The 21,758-nt window shown below is 43.3% G+C and overlaps 1 protein-coding gene across 1 annotated transcript; it reads right to left on the minus strand.

The window, feature by feature from the left end:
- Positions 1-6,066: 6,066 nt before the first annotated feature.
- On the minus strand, positions 6,067-21,414 carry rnd3a (Rho family GTPase 3a). Its single transcript, XM_046381966.1, has 5 exons — positions 21,029-21,414; positions 20,604-20,691; positions 12,898-13,007; positions 11,400-11,534; positions 6,067-11,129 (listed from the first exon to the last, which is right to left on the minus strand). Exons 1-5 carry the CDS (start codon positions 21,176-21,178, stop codon positions 10,881-10,883), a joined length of 732 nt encoding a protein of 243 aa, XP_046237922.1. The 5' UTR covers positions 21,179-21,414; the 3' UTR covers positions 6,067-10,880.
- Positions 21,415-21,758: the final 344 nt, after the last annotated feature.

The following is a 21,758-nucleotide window of genomic DNA, read 5'->3' on the forward strand; positions in this document are numbered from 1 at the left end:
AATGCCAAGCTCAAAAAAACAGTGTTGCTATTGAAATAAAACACTTAACACTTAGAGACTGACACGTGATTGGTTCAAATCTGACCTTGGCAGGAGGTTGATCGGCTTTGTAAACAGTTATGCTAATGATGATGCATCTCCACCCGCTGCTCCATCAGCACATGAAGGATCCCAGAGGAGTTCTCCTCCTCTTCCTCCCCCCTGCTGAGACACCAGACACTCACAGTTTAGGGGCGCGTAGAGATGCTACTACTACTCCATTTGCATTCTTATCTGTAATCAAAACTGTTATCTGTACATATGCTTTTAAAGCAGGGTTTAGACTGCAAACCACAGCTTTGAGAGAGACAGAAAAAGTATCTCTTATTCTCCCTCTCTGTTTCTTGAATCTTTCTGGGTCGACTCGTCACTGTGAGAGCCCTCTCTCCCCTCTCTCATATTAAAACAATTTGAGAGGCTCTCTGCTGAGCTAATGCATCTGAGTACATTACAGTCCATTAACAAACAGCCGCAGCAGGGACGTAATTGTGATTTAATAGCCTGAGACAGGAGAAGTACCAAATGGATAAGACAAGTTTGATTAAGAAGATGATCATTAAATGTGAACCAGCTTGAAATGTGCACAAGCAGCATGTTAAGGTAACATTTAGCTTCATCAAGCTTTATCTGTGTGTTATTTATACACCACTACAAATATTCACAATCAAAATGTTCCTCTAATCTTTTAAAAGAACAATTTCCTAATTTAGTGTGTTTATTTCTGCACCACACACGTACTTGCACAATGAGCCGGTTTGAGGCAAAAAATTCACTGTGTGACAATAATAATCTTTTACTTAATGTACTAACAAAATGAAATCTTTCACGGCTCATCAGAAGAAAACAACATCCATGAGCACAAATAAGATTTATACAGCGCAGCAAAACAAACGCACCGCAGGGTTTCAGCAGCACACCAGGAGTGGCTCACAACTGATAAGTGTCTTTGCCTCAGTGCTGAATAAGTGGCACAGTAGGGGGATTGGGTTTGGAGGTGTGACTGTTGGGGTGTTGATGGGTGGCAGGCATGCCAGGGACCCATCCGGAGCTGATTCATGCTAATCGGGGCAGGTGGGAGTTGTGGGTGCTTTTTTGTTAATGGTGAAGTAAACACACTCAGCAGGAGGGGGGAGTCACTCTCTGTATGTCTCCCTCAAAACACACACACACACACACACACACACACACGGCGATTCTTGAGATGCTCCACTTTCTCTAATCTTTAGGGGGTCCTCCGCTCATGGAGATACTGTAAATTAACTAATAAATAAACAAACACACAATCACAATGCTTCATTGAGAACGGCTGGAAGTTGGATTAGTTGTGGCCCAAGTTGTGTGTATGTTGGCATGGGCCAAGTCTGGGACTACTGAACAGGATGTGGTTATAGTCGAGGTTAATGAGGTTAAAGCCTCGAGGAGAGGCTGCTTAAAATGATGGAGAGAAGTGCAGTGTAAATGGCTTCGCTGGTTGAATCACAAAATACAAATTTGTCTAGCTGATGAAAGGGAAACTTCTGCCGTGCTGTTATTATACACCTAAAGTAATCGTGTTTACATTCTTTCATTCACAGCAAAGTTTGCTCGGGAAATGACTTTGCAAGATCACAAAATACAAATTGGAACAAGTGAAATGTTTTCTTTCTGTTTAAAAAAAAAAATCTACTGGCATCAGAGAAAAACTCAAGCATCCCAACTCTTGTTGTCTCTCAGTAGCAAATCCTGGGCCAACTAAAAGCTGAGCTGGTGCACTTATGGCCTAATTTAACAACATAAAAAGTGAGCTACTTTAAATGCTTGAACAAGCTAAATCCAGCTCTTTGGTATACATTTACACAACACATTTATTTCATGCTCTACATGGCATCATTTGACTATCAGATGGAATCCTGGAAGATGTTTATATTGCATGTTACAGTAGAAGAATGCCCAGTAGTAGATCATTGGCTCCTGTCTACTGTAGCATACCTGATGCTGACTGATATAACTGCCATGAAGGAGATAAATTTAGAACTTAAGCAGGCGATGAGGACTCTTTCTCCTGACAACATGCTCAAACATGTGTTGAGTCAGTCAACATTTGGCCCCTGACCAAAAAGGCCAAGCCGGGGAGCAGATGGCAAGGAGAGGAGAGATGCAGGAGGTCAGTGGTCTGGTTGTAGCCCACGGTGAGGATCAGACATATGGCAAACCAGACCAGAGAGCAGAGGAGGGCAGAGGATGTTGGGGAAAGATGAGGGAATCCATTTCAAAATATAGAAATCTGTCTGTTATTTAACATCAGGTTTAAATGTCAAAATAGCTCTGCAGTCTCATGCCAAAATCCAGTGGACAATCTGGCACAAGCTAGCTCACTGGCAAACTGAGCTTCCAATAAAACAGTCAGGAACTTTTCTGGTTATTTGGAAACTACTCTGCAGTTCACCACAGACATATTTTTGGGAACAAGTTTTCTTCTTGTTCCCACAGTCTTCTCCAAACTCAATCCCCCATGGAGGGCAGCAGTGAGCCAAGGTGAGAAAGTCTCCAGTTTCTTTGAAATAAGAGCTCACTGGTGGACTGGATGAAGTGAAAAGTGAAACTTGGGTAAGGTAATGTTCCAGTCTGAAAGAACAGATTTACATAATGCTAAAAGTTCTACTGAGGAAAAAGAATTATGGAGATTTGAACATGCACATATGTGCAATCAGTATACATCTGACATGTAAATTTAAAGCAAAATATGCTTACTTTAAATTCATAGAACGTAGCTGAAGTATCATGCGAGTAAAGCCACTCTTGCATATCAAGGTTCCACATTATTATTTTGCCTACTCATGTCAGCATTTCAGATTAAGCCACATTCTTCCCCATGTTGCACCAGTTCATTCATTCACAATGAAATAAAGGCTTGTCGTCGAGCCCAAGCCGTTTGCTTGCCTCAAAGCCACAGGGAACACGTTCTTCTCTTCATCCTCTTTTCTCAAGACCTTCAGCCCGAATGCAGCACAAGCTTTTTTCTGTAAAATCACCCATTGTTTCGCTTTCAGTCGGTCTCTATTTTACAGCTGTGCATGACTGATTGTCTGAGGCAGGAGATTTGGGGGGGAAACAATGCACCACCAGTTTAGACCTATTGATCTACACGCTCCCAGTCTGTGTCCGTCCCAGCTGGTCCTGCAGGAAAATAGGAAAACTGGGGGGTTGAGGTTAGCTGCTGGCCTCACACACACACACACACACACACACACACATACACACACACCAACAACTTCAGGAGGCATGGAGATTTACACTGAGAGAATTTGGAGAGTGTATGAGGATATTCTGTGGGCGAGCAGCAATGACCTCTGCTTTATTGAGCTGCTGCATGAAACACAACAGCTCGCTTACACCTCAGCCTTGACTACACCCAGTTCAATATCAGAGGGTTGATTGCAGGTAAAAAGCAATATGTTAGTGATAGATGATCGTTCCTGCTCAATCGAGTTGTTGCCTTTGGCATATTAGTTTATTGTAGCAATTTTGTGTCCTGATCAAGATGAAAAAAGAGCTTCTTGACTCCTATTAAGATGGTGAATAATAGTGTCTATCACTCTCTGAGACTGTTACTGCAGACAGATTAAGAAATTTATACTGTTGTGGACTGGAGAGTGGCTTAAAATTAAAACTATTTATCAAAATGGCACAAAATATCCTGATTGATAGCTTAAAATGCTCTTAAGATAGTTTACAGACCTGCCCTTTATGAATCAAAGTCAAATAAGCAATCAAAATGACAGACCTCCACTTATTTGTGTGAAACTAAGAAAAATGCCCAATGAGAAATGTCATCCTGTCAAAAAGCACCTTCGGGCTCTGTTTCAAAGCTCACAGTTTGTCACCTGTCAGATTAATGGACTTGTGCAAACAAAAAGAATGACAAGAAGATTCACTAATTTCTTTTCTTTGAACAATTTTTGTCTTTTGGGACTGAGCTGCCAAAAAACTACAATGGAGCTCAACCTTTTCACTTGTACCAGAAACGGATGGCTTCTTGTCACTTTTCTCTCATAAATGCCACCACTGTATGGATGTGTGTGAGTCATGTCTGTGTCAGTGGGTATGTCAGTGGGTGTGACTGGGAGTTTTGCATGAAACATCACTAGGAGTATACAGTACGCTTTGTTAAGGGACAACTAAATTCATCCTGTGGGAAAGATGAGTGTCTGAACCAAACTTCATGACAAGTTATCCAGTAGTTTAGTCAAGATGTTTCACTGTCAATCTTATGGCCCTTTCACACTGGGCACAAAACCCACTAATCATCTAATTATCTAGCTTTTGTCTTCAGAGGGAAGGGCTACAATCAGCACCACTGTAACACCTCTCACTCGCCTCCATGCTGCCTTACCACTAGCCTCTACTGTCCCCTGTTTTCCTGACATTGAACATGACACACCACAAAAAAAACTAAAAACAAACTGGCAATGTCCAAGAATTAAGTAGCCTGCATTGAAACACGAGTATATAAGCACTAACTTTGGGAGAAGAATTCACCCTCTGCCAACCATGAATGCTTCTACATACATTTCCTGCCATCCAAATGTTTTTGAGATCTTCGTTCTGGATGAAAGCGGACCAGCCAACAGTCATTCTTGGAGCCTTAATGCTAGCATGTGCAAAAGAAAAGGGGGGTGGGGGTTGTCATACTCATTGTGTCTGACCAGTTATAAATTATATGGACACAACCTTGGGAGAACAGCGGAAATCACCCAGAGCACATCTGCAATCAATGGATTAGCTCACTACACCTCCCATACTTATACAACAGGGCTGGGGAAAATGAGGCCTTGTGAGACACAAGCGGCACAGGACAGGGTGGACTGCAGACTTGCAAAACGCTGGTCTTCTGCCAGCTCAGGCCACCCATAGGGAGGGTTTAAGACCATAGCTGTGCTCAGGCATTCAGCTTTAGTGGGATTCCTGACTTATTACAATATCTGGGTCAGGCTAAATACCATTACAGTCTGGACGGAGCTGTACAATTAAGGTTAAATGACCTCAGAGATGTTGTGCTCTTTGTAAGGGTCAGCATCGGTCTGTCACAGTGAATCAGAAGCGAAACGTTTCAAGATGAAAACATATATGAAAGAACAGCCGCACGCTTAATGTGTTAGCATGTGGACTGCTCTGCCTCTGGCTGATGTTACTGTGGATTGGCAGGAAATCACGCCTACATATATTTTAACATGGAAAACTTTTCTGATGTTCAGTTGCTTGCGATGCATTTCCCAAAATGTATTTCAACAAGCCTCACAGAACTTGCACAGACATCACAAGTCAAATATGTGTACATGTATGAAAAATAACAGTGACAAGAAGAGAGCAGGGTTTTCCAGTTGAGAAAAGCTCAAAATTGTGTCCTTCACTACATTCTGGTTTATGAGGCTGTACTCTGGGTGGGGACAGTGTTACATGATCTACATCTTGGAAAACAGACCACTCCCTTGTATGCCTGGTGAATATAGAAGCAAAACCAACTCTAGAAAGAAGTCCCTGCCTAAGAACTGACAACAAAACCCAATTACTGGTATTTTGGTGAAAAATGTTACTGTGACAATATCAGGACTGCCAACTTTGGGTACTTGGCTAGAGTGAGATTTTGATGCCATAGCCCTACTTTATGAATGCGCACCTAATCACCTACACATATTTGGACTAAATTCAGCATTAGTAAAAAAATACATACCTGACATATATAGGCAAGCAGGATTCAAGATTTAAGGATATAGACTTTACTACACGAGGACTTACACCCAAGGAAATACTCACAGTTTCTTAATATCAGACATCGATCCGATAATGGGAACGCAGGTTCAAGTGTGTAGTGATGTGGAGGTCAAAATTTTTTACCCGCACTCATCTGACGCTTAATGACAGCCAAATCGCAATATGCAAAATATGTTTTACTCAAGCACCTAAACCCGCAAACTGACAACTTTATGCGTAATAATGGCACGATCATGAGTGATTGCTGCTGCTGCTGCCCCCTGCTGACACTTAAGCAGCACAACTGCTGATAGGCTGTTTCAGAACCATGGTCAGCACCATGGATTTACCAATTAACCAAAACCCAGTCAGCTAGAGGACAAAAAAATAAGTGGACTTAATAAGCAAAGACAGAAGACAAATGAACACAGCTTGACATTCAGTGATGTTGAACGCCCGAGCAACCGCACAGCCGCATGCTAACACACAATAATTAACCCACAACAACAACAAACTACAAGCATACAAACAATTAACATGACTGCAATAACCAAGCAGACACGGCGGTCTGCAACACAAGCAGCAACAAACACGCAATTTTTGAAAAGACGAGCTAGCAAGCATCCATGAAGAGCCAATGTCATCGCAAATAATGAACATGAGAGAACTCACCAGTGATGTTTACAACGTGGAGCCGTCAGTCTGAGTCCAGTCCAGCAAAAATGACATTAAATCCATTGCAGCCTACATGAAATGTCCACAGTCAAAATGTCCAATAGCTTCAACGAGTCTGAAAACGTTTGTCGCCATTCTTTCTCACTGGGCACAGCTGCTAGCCCGGAGCTAGCTGCGTGTTTGGCTAACAGCGGGACACTTGCCAGGGTTGAGTCCTTTGAGCCAGAAGTTTTTGAGCAGAATAAATTCCCCAAGTTACGAGCTTCTTCCTTACACTCTCCTTTCACGGACCGTTATACTTCTCCTCCATTTCAGCCAACAAAAGCTGCAGGTTCAACTCACCTGACTTCGCTAACACGAACACGAGTGGTTTAATTGGTGGAACAACCTTGTGCGTGTTTGACGCGCGAAATAAGCGGACCAATCAGAATGATCTAAAAACCTGCGCGCGCACAGAGTCTGCGGTTAGCTTGCATTAAAATGCAACCATAACACATTAGCGCCTTTATCTGTTGCAGTGCTGGCTTGAGATTAACGGTGAAAGAGGAAAGCCAGTTAGTATTTAAGTTGAAAGGAAAACTTTGGCTCAGTATTTTTGAAAATGTCTTTCATTTTCTCTTCAGAGTGAGAGTAGAAAACCATCATTGTCATGTTTGTAGACTGTTATAAAGTTACGGCTAGTTGGTTAGCTTAGCACAAAGACTGGGACCAGGGGGAAGTTAAAATCTGTGTATTTTAGCTGCAAAATGTCAGTTCACTTAGAAAAAAAGGGACATGAATTTGAAGACTTTACAAATGGGACTTAAATTGAATATTAATGCATGGTAATGAAAAAGAGAAAATGCAGCCACAGGCAGCACAGTTGGAGCATCTTTCATCTCTGACATTTATTTTTCACCTGACAGCCCTGTTTTCCTGCCTCTGACAACCTAATACATCTCAGGCTGTCTACATGTGATGAAGTCATTACATGATATATAGGCTTGCTGTGTGAGGAAAAGCAGTTTGCATGCACGGTGGCCCTGGAGAATTTACCACAGCTCGTTCAACATTGTCTGCTTGCAGTGATACTGTAGCTTTTCAAGCAGACCAGACGATGTAGTGTGACTCATAGAGAGCTTTTTGTTCCATTCAGCTGCTTTTCACCGAGATGTCAAGGCAGTCAAGGCCTCAAGTCCAATTGGTTTTGCTGAAAGGAAACACTCTTGTCATACTGAAGAGCCGAAGAGATGAATGTTAACATTGTTGTGTAAACTCTTTCAACCCGTTTGGCATCTGCAGCAATTAAAGTTTGTTGTTTCAGTATGTACTGTGTACTGAAGCAGCACAGTATTGATTTTTCTTTTGTATGCCTCTGTACATGTAACTTTGTTGTGAAAAGTCTTGGTCCAGCTAATTGTGCATACACTTACAAATGTATCGCTCCATAAAAATATTAAGACAGCCTTGAAGGGCTGAAAAAATACAGGTTTGAGTCAAATTGTGAACAATCACTTCTGGTTAATTCAGTTATCTGTGTACAGAGAACAGGGCCCAGCAGGGAATTTACGGCTGACATGACTTGCATTTATTCCACGCTAACATTTTATCTCCAACATTTTGCTCCTTTCTCTGGGAATCAATAAACCTTCCTGTTACAAACTCTCATCTGGCAAATGTAAACATTGTATAATCCCCCAAAAGCACACATAAACCCACTGCAAAATAATGGTTTCTAAGTCATTTGACTCCAGGCATGTCTGGCCGCTGCACAGAGAGCGCAAACAAAGGCTCCCATCACATTTCAGCTACATGGCTTTGTCTGAGTGTTACAGGGCAGGAAGCTAATTGGCCACTATACGGGCCACACCTGTGCAATCATGACAACAAATCGCAGGTGTGCCCTTTGTCCAAATTAGAGACGCTGAAGGATGAAGAAAAAAAATATGACTCATCCAAAGGTCTGCCAATATACACCTTCTCTAAGGTGGAACACATATCACCTTCAGGTATCTCAAATTCACTATTAGTTTTCATTTCCTGTTTTAAATAAACTTAATTTATTAATCCTGCTTGTTTTCAGTTTCTTAAGCTGCTGCATAGAAGTTTTAAATACATTTTCGACAACACATCAATTTTGGCTTCATAGAAACATTTTGCCTTCATTTATAAGGTATTTTGTGTCCAAATTCTACTGTGAATGAGCAGACAGCTGTGTAACATCGCTGTGATTGCAAAGCACATGTGCCTGGACTTCAGCACCTGTGTGTCCAAATGACTTTATTCCAGGCACATGTGTCACACAGGTGCTGAAGTCCACATTTAATTTTTGTTTTTGAGCACCTGCTTTGACTCATGTCAGACAGCTGTGCAGCAGAACACTTTTTGACCACATAATATTATTTCAGCTTATTTCTTTCCAAAAGAACTCAACTTTAAGATGAAAAGGACTGAGAACATCCTTGATGGCAGCCTGAACTTGTGCAGAAATGATTGCAGTTACCTCAGCTCGGAGGAAAGTGTGAAACAGTGGTCAGAGAAACACGATCTGTGCCAGAGATCAGGTTACTCTGTCATGCTGTTTACAAGTATGATCAGAAAATACCCAATTCAATGTGTTTTATTCAAGCATGCTCCTTTTGAGTGAAATGTGGGTTCTGCTAAAGTGATAACATATCACCTCATGTTCTCTCTCAATGAACAGAAGAGACACTTCTATTTAATTCCATTTGCATTTATTCTAAAGGGAAAATATATTTCAATAAATATTGCGGCAACAACATTGGCAAAGACATCAGAAGGTGACATCAACATTCAAGAAAACATGAAAATGCACATGGGGAAGAAGACAAGAAATTCAAAAATGAAGATAAGAGTTGGGCCACTGAGCCGCCAAATGTGACAGCGCTGACATTTGAACAAGCTAACTGGGAAGTCTGAAAGTTACATTAAAAGTGCATCAATGCCTTTGATATTTAACAGCTTTTTAACTGCACTGCTGTGAGAGAGAAAACCACAACTTTGCCTAATTTTCAAATTGACACCTATTTTACATTATGACATATTTCAAAGGAGCCTGATGGGCTGAAGGGTCATGACACACAAATCTGGTGGTGACTTGGCCTTCGTGAGGATTTTACCCAACATCAACAGTCTGAGCACTTCAGGGTAATGCACAGCAGACAATTCTGATGTTTTCAGAGCCTAAGAAGCTGGCTTTAATTGTTGCTTTCATGTTCCTCCCTAAAGTGCAGTGGAAAATTGCTTCATTGCTCAAACTCACTGTTGGCCTGTTAGGACAGACTCATTTTACACATTTAGTCAAATTTGCCTTTGGGCCCATTAAGGGTTTAAAACATGTTATGTAAGCTGATTTTCTTTTCTAATCTAACTTGTTCTAACACAATGTAACAAACTGGTGAAACTTAACAGCCAAATTACACATATTATTTGTCACATGGACCTAATGAAACTGTTGGCCAAATCCTAGAGGTTGAAAACAGCTTTGAGACATTTCTTCTTTGGCTCTCCAGCATGATGTAGAGGGCTGCATAAACCTGCTGGCATGGAGAACAGTTAGGATGATCTGTCTTCAGAGAGTCATTATCCATCTATGGCTGTTGAGGTGAAATAAACGGGCGCAGAACGGCTGTCTCACTCACACAATTGTGCAGTTATGAACTAAAACAGCTCAGGCCTGATCAGAGTTCATCATTCAGCTCCTAGGATCATGGTTGAAACTCAACAGGGTGAAGCTAAAATAACACAGCAATGAAGTTACACACCAATGACTTCACATTATACCGACAACATCTCAGAGACAGGGGACGAACAGTGCCAGGTTTCCTTTGTGTGGGACAAAGAAATTCCTCTTCTAACCTCCTGTGCACACAGGCGAACAGTTACAGGAGCAGGGGTGAGAGTGAATCACTTACAAACTACAGTGACGAGTTTTTGTATAAGCCCTCCGAGCAAAAAGTCTTTGATCCAGCACAAACAACAGCAGCTCCTCTTTTTTTTTCCCAGGCAGCAAGCAAACCCCCATCGCTGCCATTGGCTCTCGTTCAAAATATCACATGTTCTTAAACCCTTCCTTTACAAATGAGCATCTCCTAATGACATCACCCCTCCTGCTCATTTCCTGTTGGTGTGGAAAGCCTCGACCGCATCCGCTTTGTCCTCCCAGAGGAAGCAGGTCACTTCCCCGAGCAGGTAGCTCGCTGACAGATAGCTTCCTCGTCTGGTGGGGTGGGGGGGGCCACAATGATTGGGACGCCGCTACGCACTGAGTTTTCGTTGGTGTATTCCAGTAACATGTACATCAATTGAAGCTTATAAAACCCCTCTCCAGACAAATAAGGGGTCTTTAGCATGCAGGATTGAGCAATGCCCCATAGCTTCCTGCTTGTGCTGTGCTCTGTCCTCATTCTCAGTCTTATCCTCCTCAGTCTGATCAGTCACATGACCGAGCAACTTTTGGCTTTATCCTTCCGGAGGTCCGAGGCCACAGCCGCCAGGTCGGGCCTACCGGGCATGTGTGAAATCCTCTTGTTGCCGCGGGCAGCCTTACTGCGCTTGACGTTTTTGTTGTTTTTGTTGATGCAAGCCAGCGTGGCCACGTGGAAAATGTCTCTGACGCTGTTCTCCGACTGCTGAGCTGAGCACTCGATGTAGGGCGCCGAGATCTGCTTTGCCATGCTGGAACCCTGAGGAAGAAGAGGTCAAAAATGGTCACCGCCGGAAGAAAAGGCTCAGGTTTGCAAGAGGTTAATGCATTTTTCCCTACTTGTGTCAACAATGACAAGAGGATTTTCGGTCTTGGAGATTAGTTAAACCTGGCTTGAAGCACAGTACAATTAGTCAGCGATTATAGAGCGATTATTCATGAATGATTTCAGTCACAAAACTGATTTTCTGATGTTTCATTGAGATTTCTGGTGTTCAAAATTTGGAAGTTACAACACCTAATTGCATACCTGGTCATAAGAGACTGGTGTCTGTCTATGGTTGGAAAGCTCCACCAGTGTACTCAGGTCGGTGCGCAGGTCTGACTTACACCCAACCAACAGCATCTTAGTGTTGGGACAAAACTCCTGGATCTCCCCTTTCCACTGTAGGCAAAGACAAAAAGCAGATCAGTATTCAGCTCTATTTTCCACAAATATCACTTCAACATAAATCAAGCAATGCCTCATGTTTAAACATGAAGATTTTAACCCAACAAAGGGTTCAAATATTTGTTAAAATATGCATGCGGGGCAGAATGACTTCACACCATCCCACGGGTTTCATCCCCCCGTCACCCACCCTTTAAGCGCAAAGGTTACAGCTGCCATTTCCTGGAACCCACACACTTTTAACCCTTAAAGGAACTACAAATAATCCCCCTGTTTCCTCCCTGACAACAATAAATGCTCTGTGATCAATGGCCTTTCTCCAGGGGCTTTAATCTGAGGCTAATGTGCCTCAGGGCTGGGAGGCTGGTCAGGGGATCAAGTTCATCGACATCCAAAGAGGAAGTTGTTTTGTACAGTGTGTCTATCACCTTCTGCCTGCACAAACACCACTTGACTAAAAGCCTCAACCAAGGTGGAGTCTCACTGCTCACTGTCTGAAACATGACCTTTGACTAACATAACACACAGTCTGACCACCAGACAGGTCATGGATTACATGGTGGAAAACAGAAAATCAAGGATAGCTAATGGTTAGCCATCTAACGCCAACAAGATTAAAAAATAACACAGTTGGATATGTGTACTGAAATGACTACATGTTCTTATGCTCCTTTCAGACTCAGTCAGTTTATAGATGTCAGATTCATTAGGTTTTCCGTATCTTGTTTTGGATGGGGTCCAAAATGCAAACCTCTGAAAACCTCTAATTCGGGAAACTCCGTGAGATTGTAACTTTTATTGACTACTAACATAAACACAAGGAAGACAGGAAGAGAAGACAAAAGAACAGAATAAGCCAGGTGTGTTTAGAACAATCATTTTCCATTTTTAGCATATCTGGTAGCATCACGGCCTTCCACCAGTCAGATGACTGATGCTGCGTGTCCTGATCTGTGTTCAGCACACCGTCTGACATGTGGGACACAACCAGTGCGACCGCAGTCACCAGATGTTAACAACCAGCTGCTCCATGTGAGTAACTGGCAGCCACCTCTCAGTGAAAGAGTATTACTTCCCTCTTCCAGCCGCTCCGGGAAATCGACCCGACGACCTTCTCGTCACTCTACAGCTTCACAACTTCACATCACAAGACCGAGGCCACAGACAAAAAAACAGAAACTCTTGACTGCAGACGCAAGACTTGTGATCCAGTTGAATGTAAAATGTTTTTTGTTAGTGGGTCAAACTAAATCAAAGTGGAGGAACGCTTAGAGTTTAAAGGCTAAGGACTTCAGCTGAGCTCATCAAAGGCTTGATGATGCCTCTTGAATAAATGAATGAGTAAAGAACAACAAACCTTTTTCAGCACGCTGTCGAGTGTTTCAGGGCGGCTGATGTCGAAACAGATGAGGACGGCATCAGAGTCTGGGTAGGACAGGGGCCTTACGTTGTCGTAGTATGGAGATCCTGAAACAAACGGAAAAAAACAAATTGAACCCGAATGTTGTTTGAATGCGTTTCAGTTTGGCTGGTGTCTGAAGCTGTCAGGCAACAGACACACACACACACAGATGTACGCATGTCCAGGTTTACACAGCAAAACAGGCCTGCACAAAACACCATTCAGTTTGCTGTTGAAAATTATTTTGGTGTAAGGGCAAGAGGAAAAACCTGGCCATCAGTGCTTCACAGGCAGAAAACTGGACAACTTGTGTCACAAGGCTGGATTAACACAAGTTTTCCGATTCATTTTTTTCTACTGAGAGACATTCTGCATTGTAGCTTCGGTGAAAAGGAAATACCTACACTGAAGTGAGGGGCAGCCGCCAAAACCACAGAAAACCTCAAACATGAACATGAAACCCAAAAGCATTTCTGACAGTTATTTTCATTTGATATAACTGCAGGTCAGCCATAACCCATGGCAACCAGGCGAGAAAAACAAATAATGCAACATCAGTTGAAAAAATGTGCTGACTACGACAATATCAATTGTTGACGAAATCCTTTCTTGAGAAGCAGAACTTCAGAGCAGGGAAATGACTCCCTCCTCAAAATTGAAACCATGTGTGAGGGAGACGCCCTCTCTCAGCCAGACTGAAACATCTCCAGAGAGAAAGGGTGGGCGGAGGGGCTGGGGGAGGGGTCAAGGTGAGTCAAGATCACATGACATGAAAGAGCTGACCACACACAAACGGCTGCCAAAAAATCTGGAGAATTTTGTTTTTGGTAATTGAATGTTCCCCAGGGAGGTCATTTCCAAACACTGCTGTGGAGAAAAGTCAGGAATGCACTGTCTCACACACTCACACACTCACACACACACACACACACTAGTGATCCTAAGCTAAACAGTGGATAGGAGAAGACACTGTTTAAACAATCCATGCTTCCTTCCAGGCCCGGGCCTTCGCACAAAGCGTGACACTAGCTGATGCACAATAATAAATCTACCCGTTGCATCTTAAAATCTGAACTGTATCTATGTCCATAATCATGCACTGCATGAGCCAGGACAGTCTGGGACGAGGTCAAATGGGCTGATTAAAACTTATCTGGTGTTCACTGCTCCATCCAACACGGACAGAAACATTACTGTGGAAGCTGTACACCCACAGACTGCAAGAAAGTAATTCAAGAATTAAATGAGAAATCACCCCTTCTTTTGACCGTAGTTGTGCAACTACTTTAAACTATATTTTGCCCTCAAATAACTTAAAAAGGCCATCCAGGATGTAGCTAATTTGTGTCTTAATGACATTGGACTACAACAAAAGACGACAGTCAGTGCAGTATGGATGCCAAGAACTACACGGAATAAATTATTTTTGGTGTCTTGATCTAAACATAATGTGTTTCATATGGGAACAGGCTTGCTATTTCCCAACAACTTTCTGCTTTTCCACTCACTCTCTGAGAATCTTTGGAAAGCCATACCATATCTGACACCACCTATAGAAAAAAGAGAGCAGCTACCATGGACACAAGACAGGAAGTACAAGGCGAGGAGGAATGTGGGACACACTCCCCCTCCAAGAATTTATCTCACATTTTTCATGGATGTCTCACAATCAATCACGCTGACCACACAGCTTTGTTTCAAGGTTTTGCCTCTTTTATTTTTCAGCACTCGCTGCCTGGAACCAATCTCTGGAAAAATAAGACCCTGCCACTGAAAGGGCAAGCTGTAGTCGGTTGACATTTTACAATGAATTGATTTGTTTTCACCAACCCAATGAGATGAAACACACATATCGGGGCTGCTGGGTGCAGCGTGTGAGGTCTTGGTTTCACAGTGTCTCCGAGTGTCTGCACATATTCCTGTGCATTCACCTGGAGATTAAAGTATTTATAGCTGCAAATCCTCTAAGTGCATCTCGGCAAACCGTGTCAAAATGAAGAGCACTAACATTCGCAGAGGATCAAAATATGCATACGGCGTGTTGAAGTGTGTGTGTGTGTGTGCACAGGTCTGTCAGTGCTTTTCAGGAGACTTGTGGCTCTTGTCTGCCATTTATGGCAGAGTCGTAACTGCATCAGGCCTGCATCTGAGACGAAACCTAGCTTTGAGGTCGTCTTCCTGCCAACCGGAAAGATAAGAGGAAATCCCAGTTAAAACACACACACACACACACACAGAACTGGTGACTGTCATCTAATTAGCTCCTGTCATTGTTCTCCCACAGGATCTCTAAATCTGGAAGGAAGACACACACCCTATCCACCCTCTCTGTCCTTTAAACACACAGTGACACACACTCTCCAGCCCCCCTCGCCTTCTCTTAAACATCCATTGTGTCTTGCTCACAGCAAGATACAAAGGACACTGCTGCATAAGAATAAATGACATGAAAGGACACAAGACGTTGTGGAACAATAAAAACATCCACTGTGGTCCTGATGAAAAACCGACCAACGACTTTCCATGGCTACATCAGAACTCATCCAATATGTAAAAATGTCCTTCCTTCCCGGTTTCCTAATGCGCTTTCCAGGCTTGTTTCCACAACAGCTGGGACGAAAAGCATTGCTTAATCACTTAATGCAATAAATACACGTGAAACGAGTTGGAAAATAACACATTGCTCTATTCATGTAATGTGACTCATTTCTCCACTTCCCAGATGTGCCTCGACTTCCACTAAATCTGAAATTTCCCAATGTTGCTTAGCAGGAATACAGTTCTAAAATATTCCATGATGTAGGAAGGCATCACACAATTGACAAGGAAATTTAATTACCTCGTGTGCGCACACACACACACACACACACACACACACACAGTCCTGAGGTAAACCAGCTGCGTCTCACAGTCTGGAGGTATGGCAACAGGTCTGCAGGGCTGCTGATTTACTGCATAGCTGACATAGCTGGGCAGAACCGAGCTGAGGGGTGGTAAGCGTGTGTGTGTGAGTGTGAGTATGTGTGAGTGTGCAGAGGCATTAAGCCTTCAGGGAACACCTGTGGAAACAACAAACACCGACAGACACATCCAGCCACGCTACACCATCCATCTTAAATACATAACGTCTCACCAGCCAGAGCCGTTCAACACCAACAGAGGAGACAAAGAGCAATTTAAACTGAAGTAACCTGAACCTGTATCTGCTGTAGTTGCTGTGGTTACCAAGATATCAGCTGCTGCAAACACTGCTGCCATGTCAAGTTTGAAAAGGCATCAAGCCGATATGACAGAATACAATATATGACAACACACTATGAGGTATGACACAATGACGTTACAAAGACACAAAACCAAAACACATGTTAAGATATGTTACCGTACAACATGTAACTGCATGATATTTTACGAAAAGTTACAGAATGTACCAATACAATAGATTATGTTATAATAACACAGTAACACTACGATATCATACGTTATCAGCAACATTATGTGACAGTAATACTTTATCATACAATAGTTCTTGCTAGGATTGTGTTATTCAAACAATAACTTTGTTGCCAAAGCATGCCAAAAGCATCCAACAGGACAAGATCTCCACATCCTGACATCCAGTTGTGAATGCATCTAAAACACACAACAAAGGTGAACATAAATGAGCTCTGGAGGTGAGTTCAATGTCACTCGAAGCCATTAACAACTAGGTGCAAGTTAGCATCAGAACTTACACAAAACCACAAATGAAGTTTAACTTGTGCACCAGGACTGGGAGGTCAACAGTAGGACACGGAGCGCTAAGAATGCAAGGTGTTCAGTGCCAAGACCAGACACACAGATTTTCCTGTCAGGTGTAACACCACACAGACAGGAAGTCTATTAATCTCTCCCAGGATTCACACTGTACTTCACTTCATGCACTGTGTAACCACCGCCGGCTCAAGGCTCTTTCACCAGTCGGCAAATTCCAACGTGATTCAATTTCCCCTTGGAAAGGAGGTAGGGCTTTAGTGAGCCACGCCACTTCTCTTTCACTCCCCCAAAGGATCTGGGCCTGCTGGGTACAATAGGGGTCTTTGTGGAGGAGGAAGTAGAAACCTTTAGTCTGAGGAATGCCAGACATGTGGCTCCAATTCGCTGAGCCCAGAAATGTGATCCAACGCAACAATGGCTGCCGACAGAGGAATGGAGGGGGCACAGTCTGTGTGAGCAGCAGAGGAGCTTTCTCAGTGTATAAAAAAGTCCCACAACTAAGCTGTCCCGCATTACAGGGGAAATGGCACATGCAACACACTCTGGAAACTACAGAGGGAAATTATAATCTGGGCTGCTCAAACCAAACTTTGGCAATATGTATCTTCCCATAAAACTTCTCGATGTGACTTTCTTCCTGTTTTTCAAAGTGGGTCATCTTTTCATGTGCAGACTCGGCAGCTGTTCAGATCAGCACTAACAAAGAAAAAACAAAAAAGAAGCACTCTCCCATACAGATCCCCAGGATAAATACTATCAAATGAGATCCATGGGGTCTACGGCGTGTGTCTTTGGGAGTCCTTGATGTGTGTTTTTTCTTCTCCTGTTGCTGAAGCGGTTATTTGTCCTAGCTTTGGAAACTTGTTTCAGTAAAGCTGCAAAAAATATCTCAGACTGATTTCTAAAAAAAACCAAAAAAAACCCAAAAACACTAAGCTGCTAATACAAAGTTTTCTGCAGTCTACTTCACAAGTACATTGTGAATATTTAAAGTGCAAAGGTGCAAAATCTGTTAAAACCAACCTGGGATTAGAATTTAGAAAGTTAGAGAGCAGCCATTTTAAAGCTGCTTTAATGAATGTTTTCCTGTAAACAACAGGCCAGCTGACTAAATGTAATGTGAAAGGGGTCACTCACAGTAATGAATTATAAACCAGACTCCTCTCAGCTTTATGGATCATTTTAGCATCTTTCAGCCAACTGCTTTGGTTTACTGGCACAAACGTCCCTGATCATGTTCACTCTCAGCAAACAGCACAAAACAGTTGAAAGACAAAGCTTTCAAACCAAACAAACAAACCAGAGCTAAAAGGAACACAGGACATACATTAATCATGTGGCCAGAAACATGAACATAAATACATGTTAATGTTGCTGCAGATCAGCTGAATGTGTTAGTCTATGCTGTTAACAGCTTACTGTGCTGCTCCCATGTAGCCAAATCAATCATTTTATTCAGGTTTAATAAGCACTAAATCGTAAAAATTCCAAACATTCTATGGTTCCAGCTCCTCTAATGTGAGGATTTTCTGCTTTTCTCTGTTCTATATGACAGTAAAAATAATTGTCTGTGGGTTCTGGACTGTTGGGCCAGCAATTAGAGGACATCAAAATGGGCCCTGGGAAAGTGTGGTGGTATTTCTTTGTTTTTCTGACTTTTTAAGAACTAAATTGTCAAGTAAAAAAAAAAAACCCAAAAAAAGGGGGGTGTATATTTTAAATAATAAAAATTATTTTAGTTTCAGCCCTGTCTGAAATTACCTCCTTATAGGATCTGCGACTGCTCTTTCAACGCAGGAAAATGAAAGAGGCCTCAGGCACAGGCGCTGGGCCACAGGAGTCGTTCTGTTTACCTCCACTGTCTCTTCCTATCCTCCGCTTTGACTCTCAAACAAACACCTTTGCAGCTCATTTAGACATGCAGTCGAGGAGGCAGACAGCATAAACCGCTTCCTCCGCTGGTGAAAGAAACTGCAAAGCATCAAAGGCTGCGCCTCAGCCACGGCGGGCCCCACCCCAAGACCGGGAAGCAAAGCCAGCACAGACAAGCAGGGTGTGGGACAAATGGAAGGCAATGCAACTGGCAGGCATTTACCTTAATGACCTGAATTACTCTCATCATCCTCCCTTTTAAACACACACCAGGCTGCTCATTAGGCCACTCGTCACGGCAGAACAAAGACCACCACCGTGTGTGTGCGTGTGTGTGTGTGTGTATTTGTGAGGGGAGGGTGTTTGTCTTCGTGTCTGCGTCCTGGTCTTTGTCCGAGTGCATACTGAGGTCCCTGTCACTCACTCACACTCACACACACACACACACACACACACACACAGCACACTTCTGGAGATAAGGGATCGATTGGCCGATGGGCCGTCCTACAAAGGGACCAGTCAAGCCGAAAGCTGTATCAATCAGTCACTTGGGGGTGTGTGTGTGTGTGTGTGTGTGTTCGGTGGGGGGGTGAGGACTGAGGGAGGGGGATCTGGCTCCATCTTACACCCACTGATCTAATAGCCCCCCCCGGCCCCCCTTGCTGTTTTATGAAGCAGAGAGCAAAAGAAAAATGGCTCCAGGCAGCCGGCCAACACAGCGCAATAAAACAAAATTCTCACTCTGGCCAGCTTTCATTTCTTCGCCTTTCCACTTCTACAAAACACACAGACTGGAGGGGTGGAAGAAGTTGAAATGTGAGCTCTTTGTTTTGCTTGGTTGCAGTGTTACTAACCCCGAAAGTGAGGATTACCTGCTGATGCTTTCATTTTATTTCCAGCGAGGTATAAAACAGCAAACATCTAACTTCAAGATGCTGCCTATGTCGCTCAAATGAGATCCAGCTGTTGCTGAATTTGATTAAAACCCGAATTTGTAAATTGACTCTGTTGATTTGTTTCTTTTGACGAGGGCAAGCTGGTTCACGCTGGTCTTCACATTCGAGAAAGTTATTCAAACATCACTCAGGAATTCCAGGCCAGAGACCCGCAACAGCTGGCTGTCGGCTTGTCCCCGCCCAGCTCTCTCTCTCTCACACACACACAAGCACAAACACACACACGCACACACACCACATGCTTGCACACACGCAGCATACGCCTCACTCACGCCTGACTGCTGTGCTATTCACTGCTTGGGCATTGATGGATGGGAAAGTGGGTTTGTTTACACACACTTTAGCACACATTTAAGCACACACACACACACACACACACAGAGGGGATGCAGCAGCTGGTTTGGACCTTGAGCACAAAGTCCAACCAACAAGCGATAAAAGCCACAGAGTCAGCGAGTACACGTGTTGCACAACAAAACTTTCCCAAAAACCCCAATAGGGAGATTTTCAAAGTGTGGTCTCCAGATGTATGAATATTCGCTCCACTGAGCCTGTCATTATCTTTCCTTTCCTGTTTCTGCTTTGGATTTTCTCAGCTGGAAAGAATTCATACATCAAATGCAGCACTTTGATGCATTTCTGTGTTAACATTTGGCTATGACACGAACCATTTCTCTGTAGGTAAAAGGCGCAACGCTTTCACCGTCTGAGGGGAAAACGCGTCTGGCTTGTAGGAGCAGCAACTCCAGACTATGAGAAAGGATTAGCCCAGCTTTATTGATTAAAATGGGTCACAGATTAATTTGATTATTCAAAAATGCAAGCCTGAGCCTCTTAATATTTCCACAGTTTAGACATTTTGAGGGAAATACCTCAGAATCAGTGTTAATTTACAAAGATATGGGCACAGGAAATGTTAGATCTGATCATCTAATCTGGAAGAAGAGCAGTTCAGGGGTCACAGGAGGTTTGAGCAAGAGACCCGCATGTTTGGACATGCCTGGACTTTTCACCGGACCTGATGTGCAGTGACGCACCAACATGCAGCATACAAGAGAGGAGATGGGGGGGCAAAATTACCTGACGTGTCCCACAAACTGAGCTCAATCCTCTGTGTGTCGATTTCAAAACTGGCTGTGTAGTTTTCAAACACCGTGGGGACGTAGCTCTGCAAGGAAAAACAAAATTGAAAGCACGTCAGGCAGAAAATTAGGTGTTTAAACTTTGATGAAAATAAAACATCGAGCTTGTAAACAGGAGGGATGCCACAACTACCTGCAGTCACGATAACCTTTACAACAACTGGCCACAAGAGTCAGCCTGCACTGCAACCCACACCAATATCCATGCATCACATAGGTAAAGCATGTCCTTCACCATCAGTGGAGCATTAACCCCTCAGGCACCTCCATCTCCATAAAAATCTGACGTTTGATCATTACAGCCCTGTGTGTTATTATAACCAGGTTAATTAGCATCATGTTCTTCAGTGTGCAGGGTCTCACCTCAGGGAAACAGTCCTTGGCGAACACGTGAAGCAGGGCAGTCTTCCCGCACTGGCTGTCTCCCACCACCACTATCTTACACTTCACACTCTGACTGGGATCCATGCCGGATTTCAGAGATAATTTCTGACACGAGCGTCTCTCCTTCATTGATTTCAGCCGGGATTAAGTATAAAAAAATGAGTCCAGTCCCTGTGTGTGCGTAAAGCGTCGAGATGGATAGCGACAGATGCCGTCGCGGTGCCTCCCAACTTGCCTGCCTGCCTCCCCCCCTGCGTCTCCGCCTGTTCTGAGCCGGTAAATGCCATTTGCTTGTATTTATAACGTCGCAGGAGCCAATGGCAGCAGTCAGGACGAGGCTCGTCCCTCCCGCGAGCCTCCACACGGCAGCCCGCCGGACGTGCGCTCCTCCGCGATGGCGCCCCCGTTTGGACTACACTCTCATAGCAACTTTGAGACGAAGTACATGAAAGATAATTAACATTATACCGTACAGAAGACATGTACATTTTTGAGGTCTAAAGTCGTGGATTTGTGGTTGTTGAGAAGCGAAAACACTGGATAAAAACAAAATATGAGAAGATAAAATCGCAGGAGAGTAGGTAGCTTATATAAATCATAATTTAGTCATGACTTGTTGTTGAAAGCAGCATTGGCCTTTTATAAAGAACCAAGGACAGACACTGTAACACTATGAACCTCAGTGTGTCAAGAACTCAAGTAATGCATT

The sequence above is a fragment of the Scatophagus argus genome, chromosome 24 (assembly GCF_020382885.2).
Source record: "Scatophagus argus isolate fScaArg1 chromosome 24, fScaArg1.pri, whole genome shotgun sequence".
NCBI classification, from domain to species: Eukaryota; Metazoa; Chordata; class Actinopteri; family Scatophagidae; genus Scatophagus; species Scatophagus argus.

Excerpts from the sequence above, each read along its gene's own strand:
- rnd3a (XM_046381966.1), bottom strand. The coding sequence starts at position 21,178 with ATGAAGGAGAGACGCTCGTGTCAGAAATTATCTCTGAAATCCGGCATG. Across the intron at positions 20,692-21,028 it reads CCAAGGACTGTTTCCCTGAG|AGCTACGTCCCCACGGTGTT; the intron begins GTGAGACCCTGC and ends TTTTCCTTGCAG. Across the intron at positions 11,535-12,897 it reads TCGACAGCGTGCTGAAAAAG|TGGAAAGGGGAGATCCAGGA; the intron begins GTTTGTTGTTCT and ends CTTTGCCTACAG.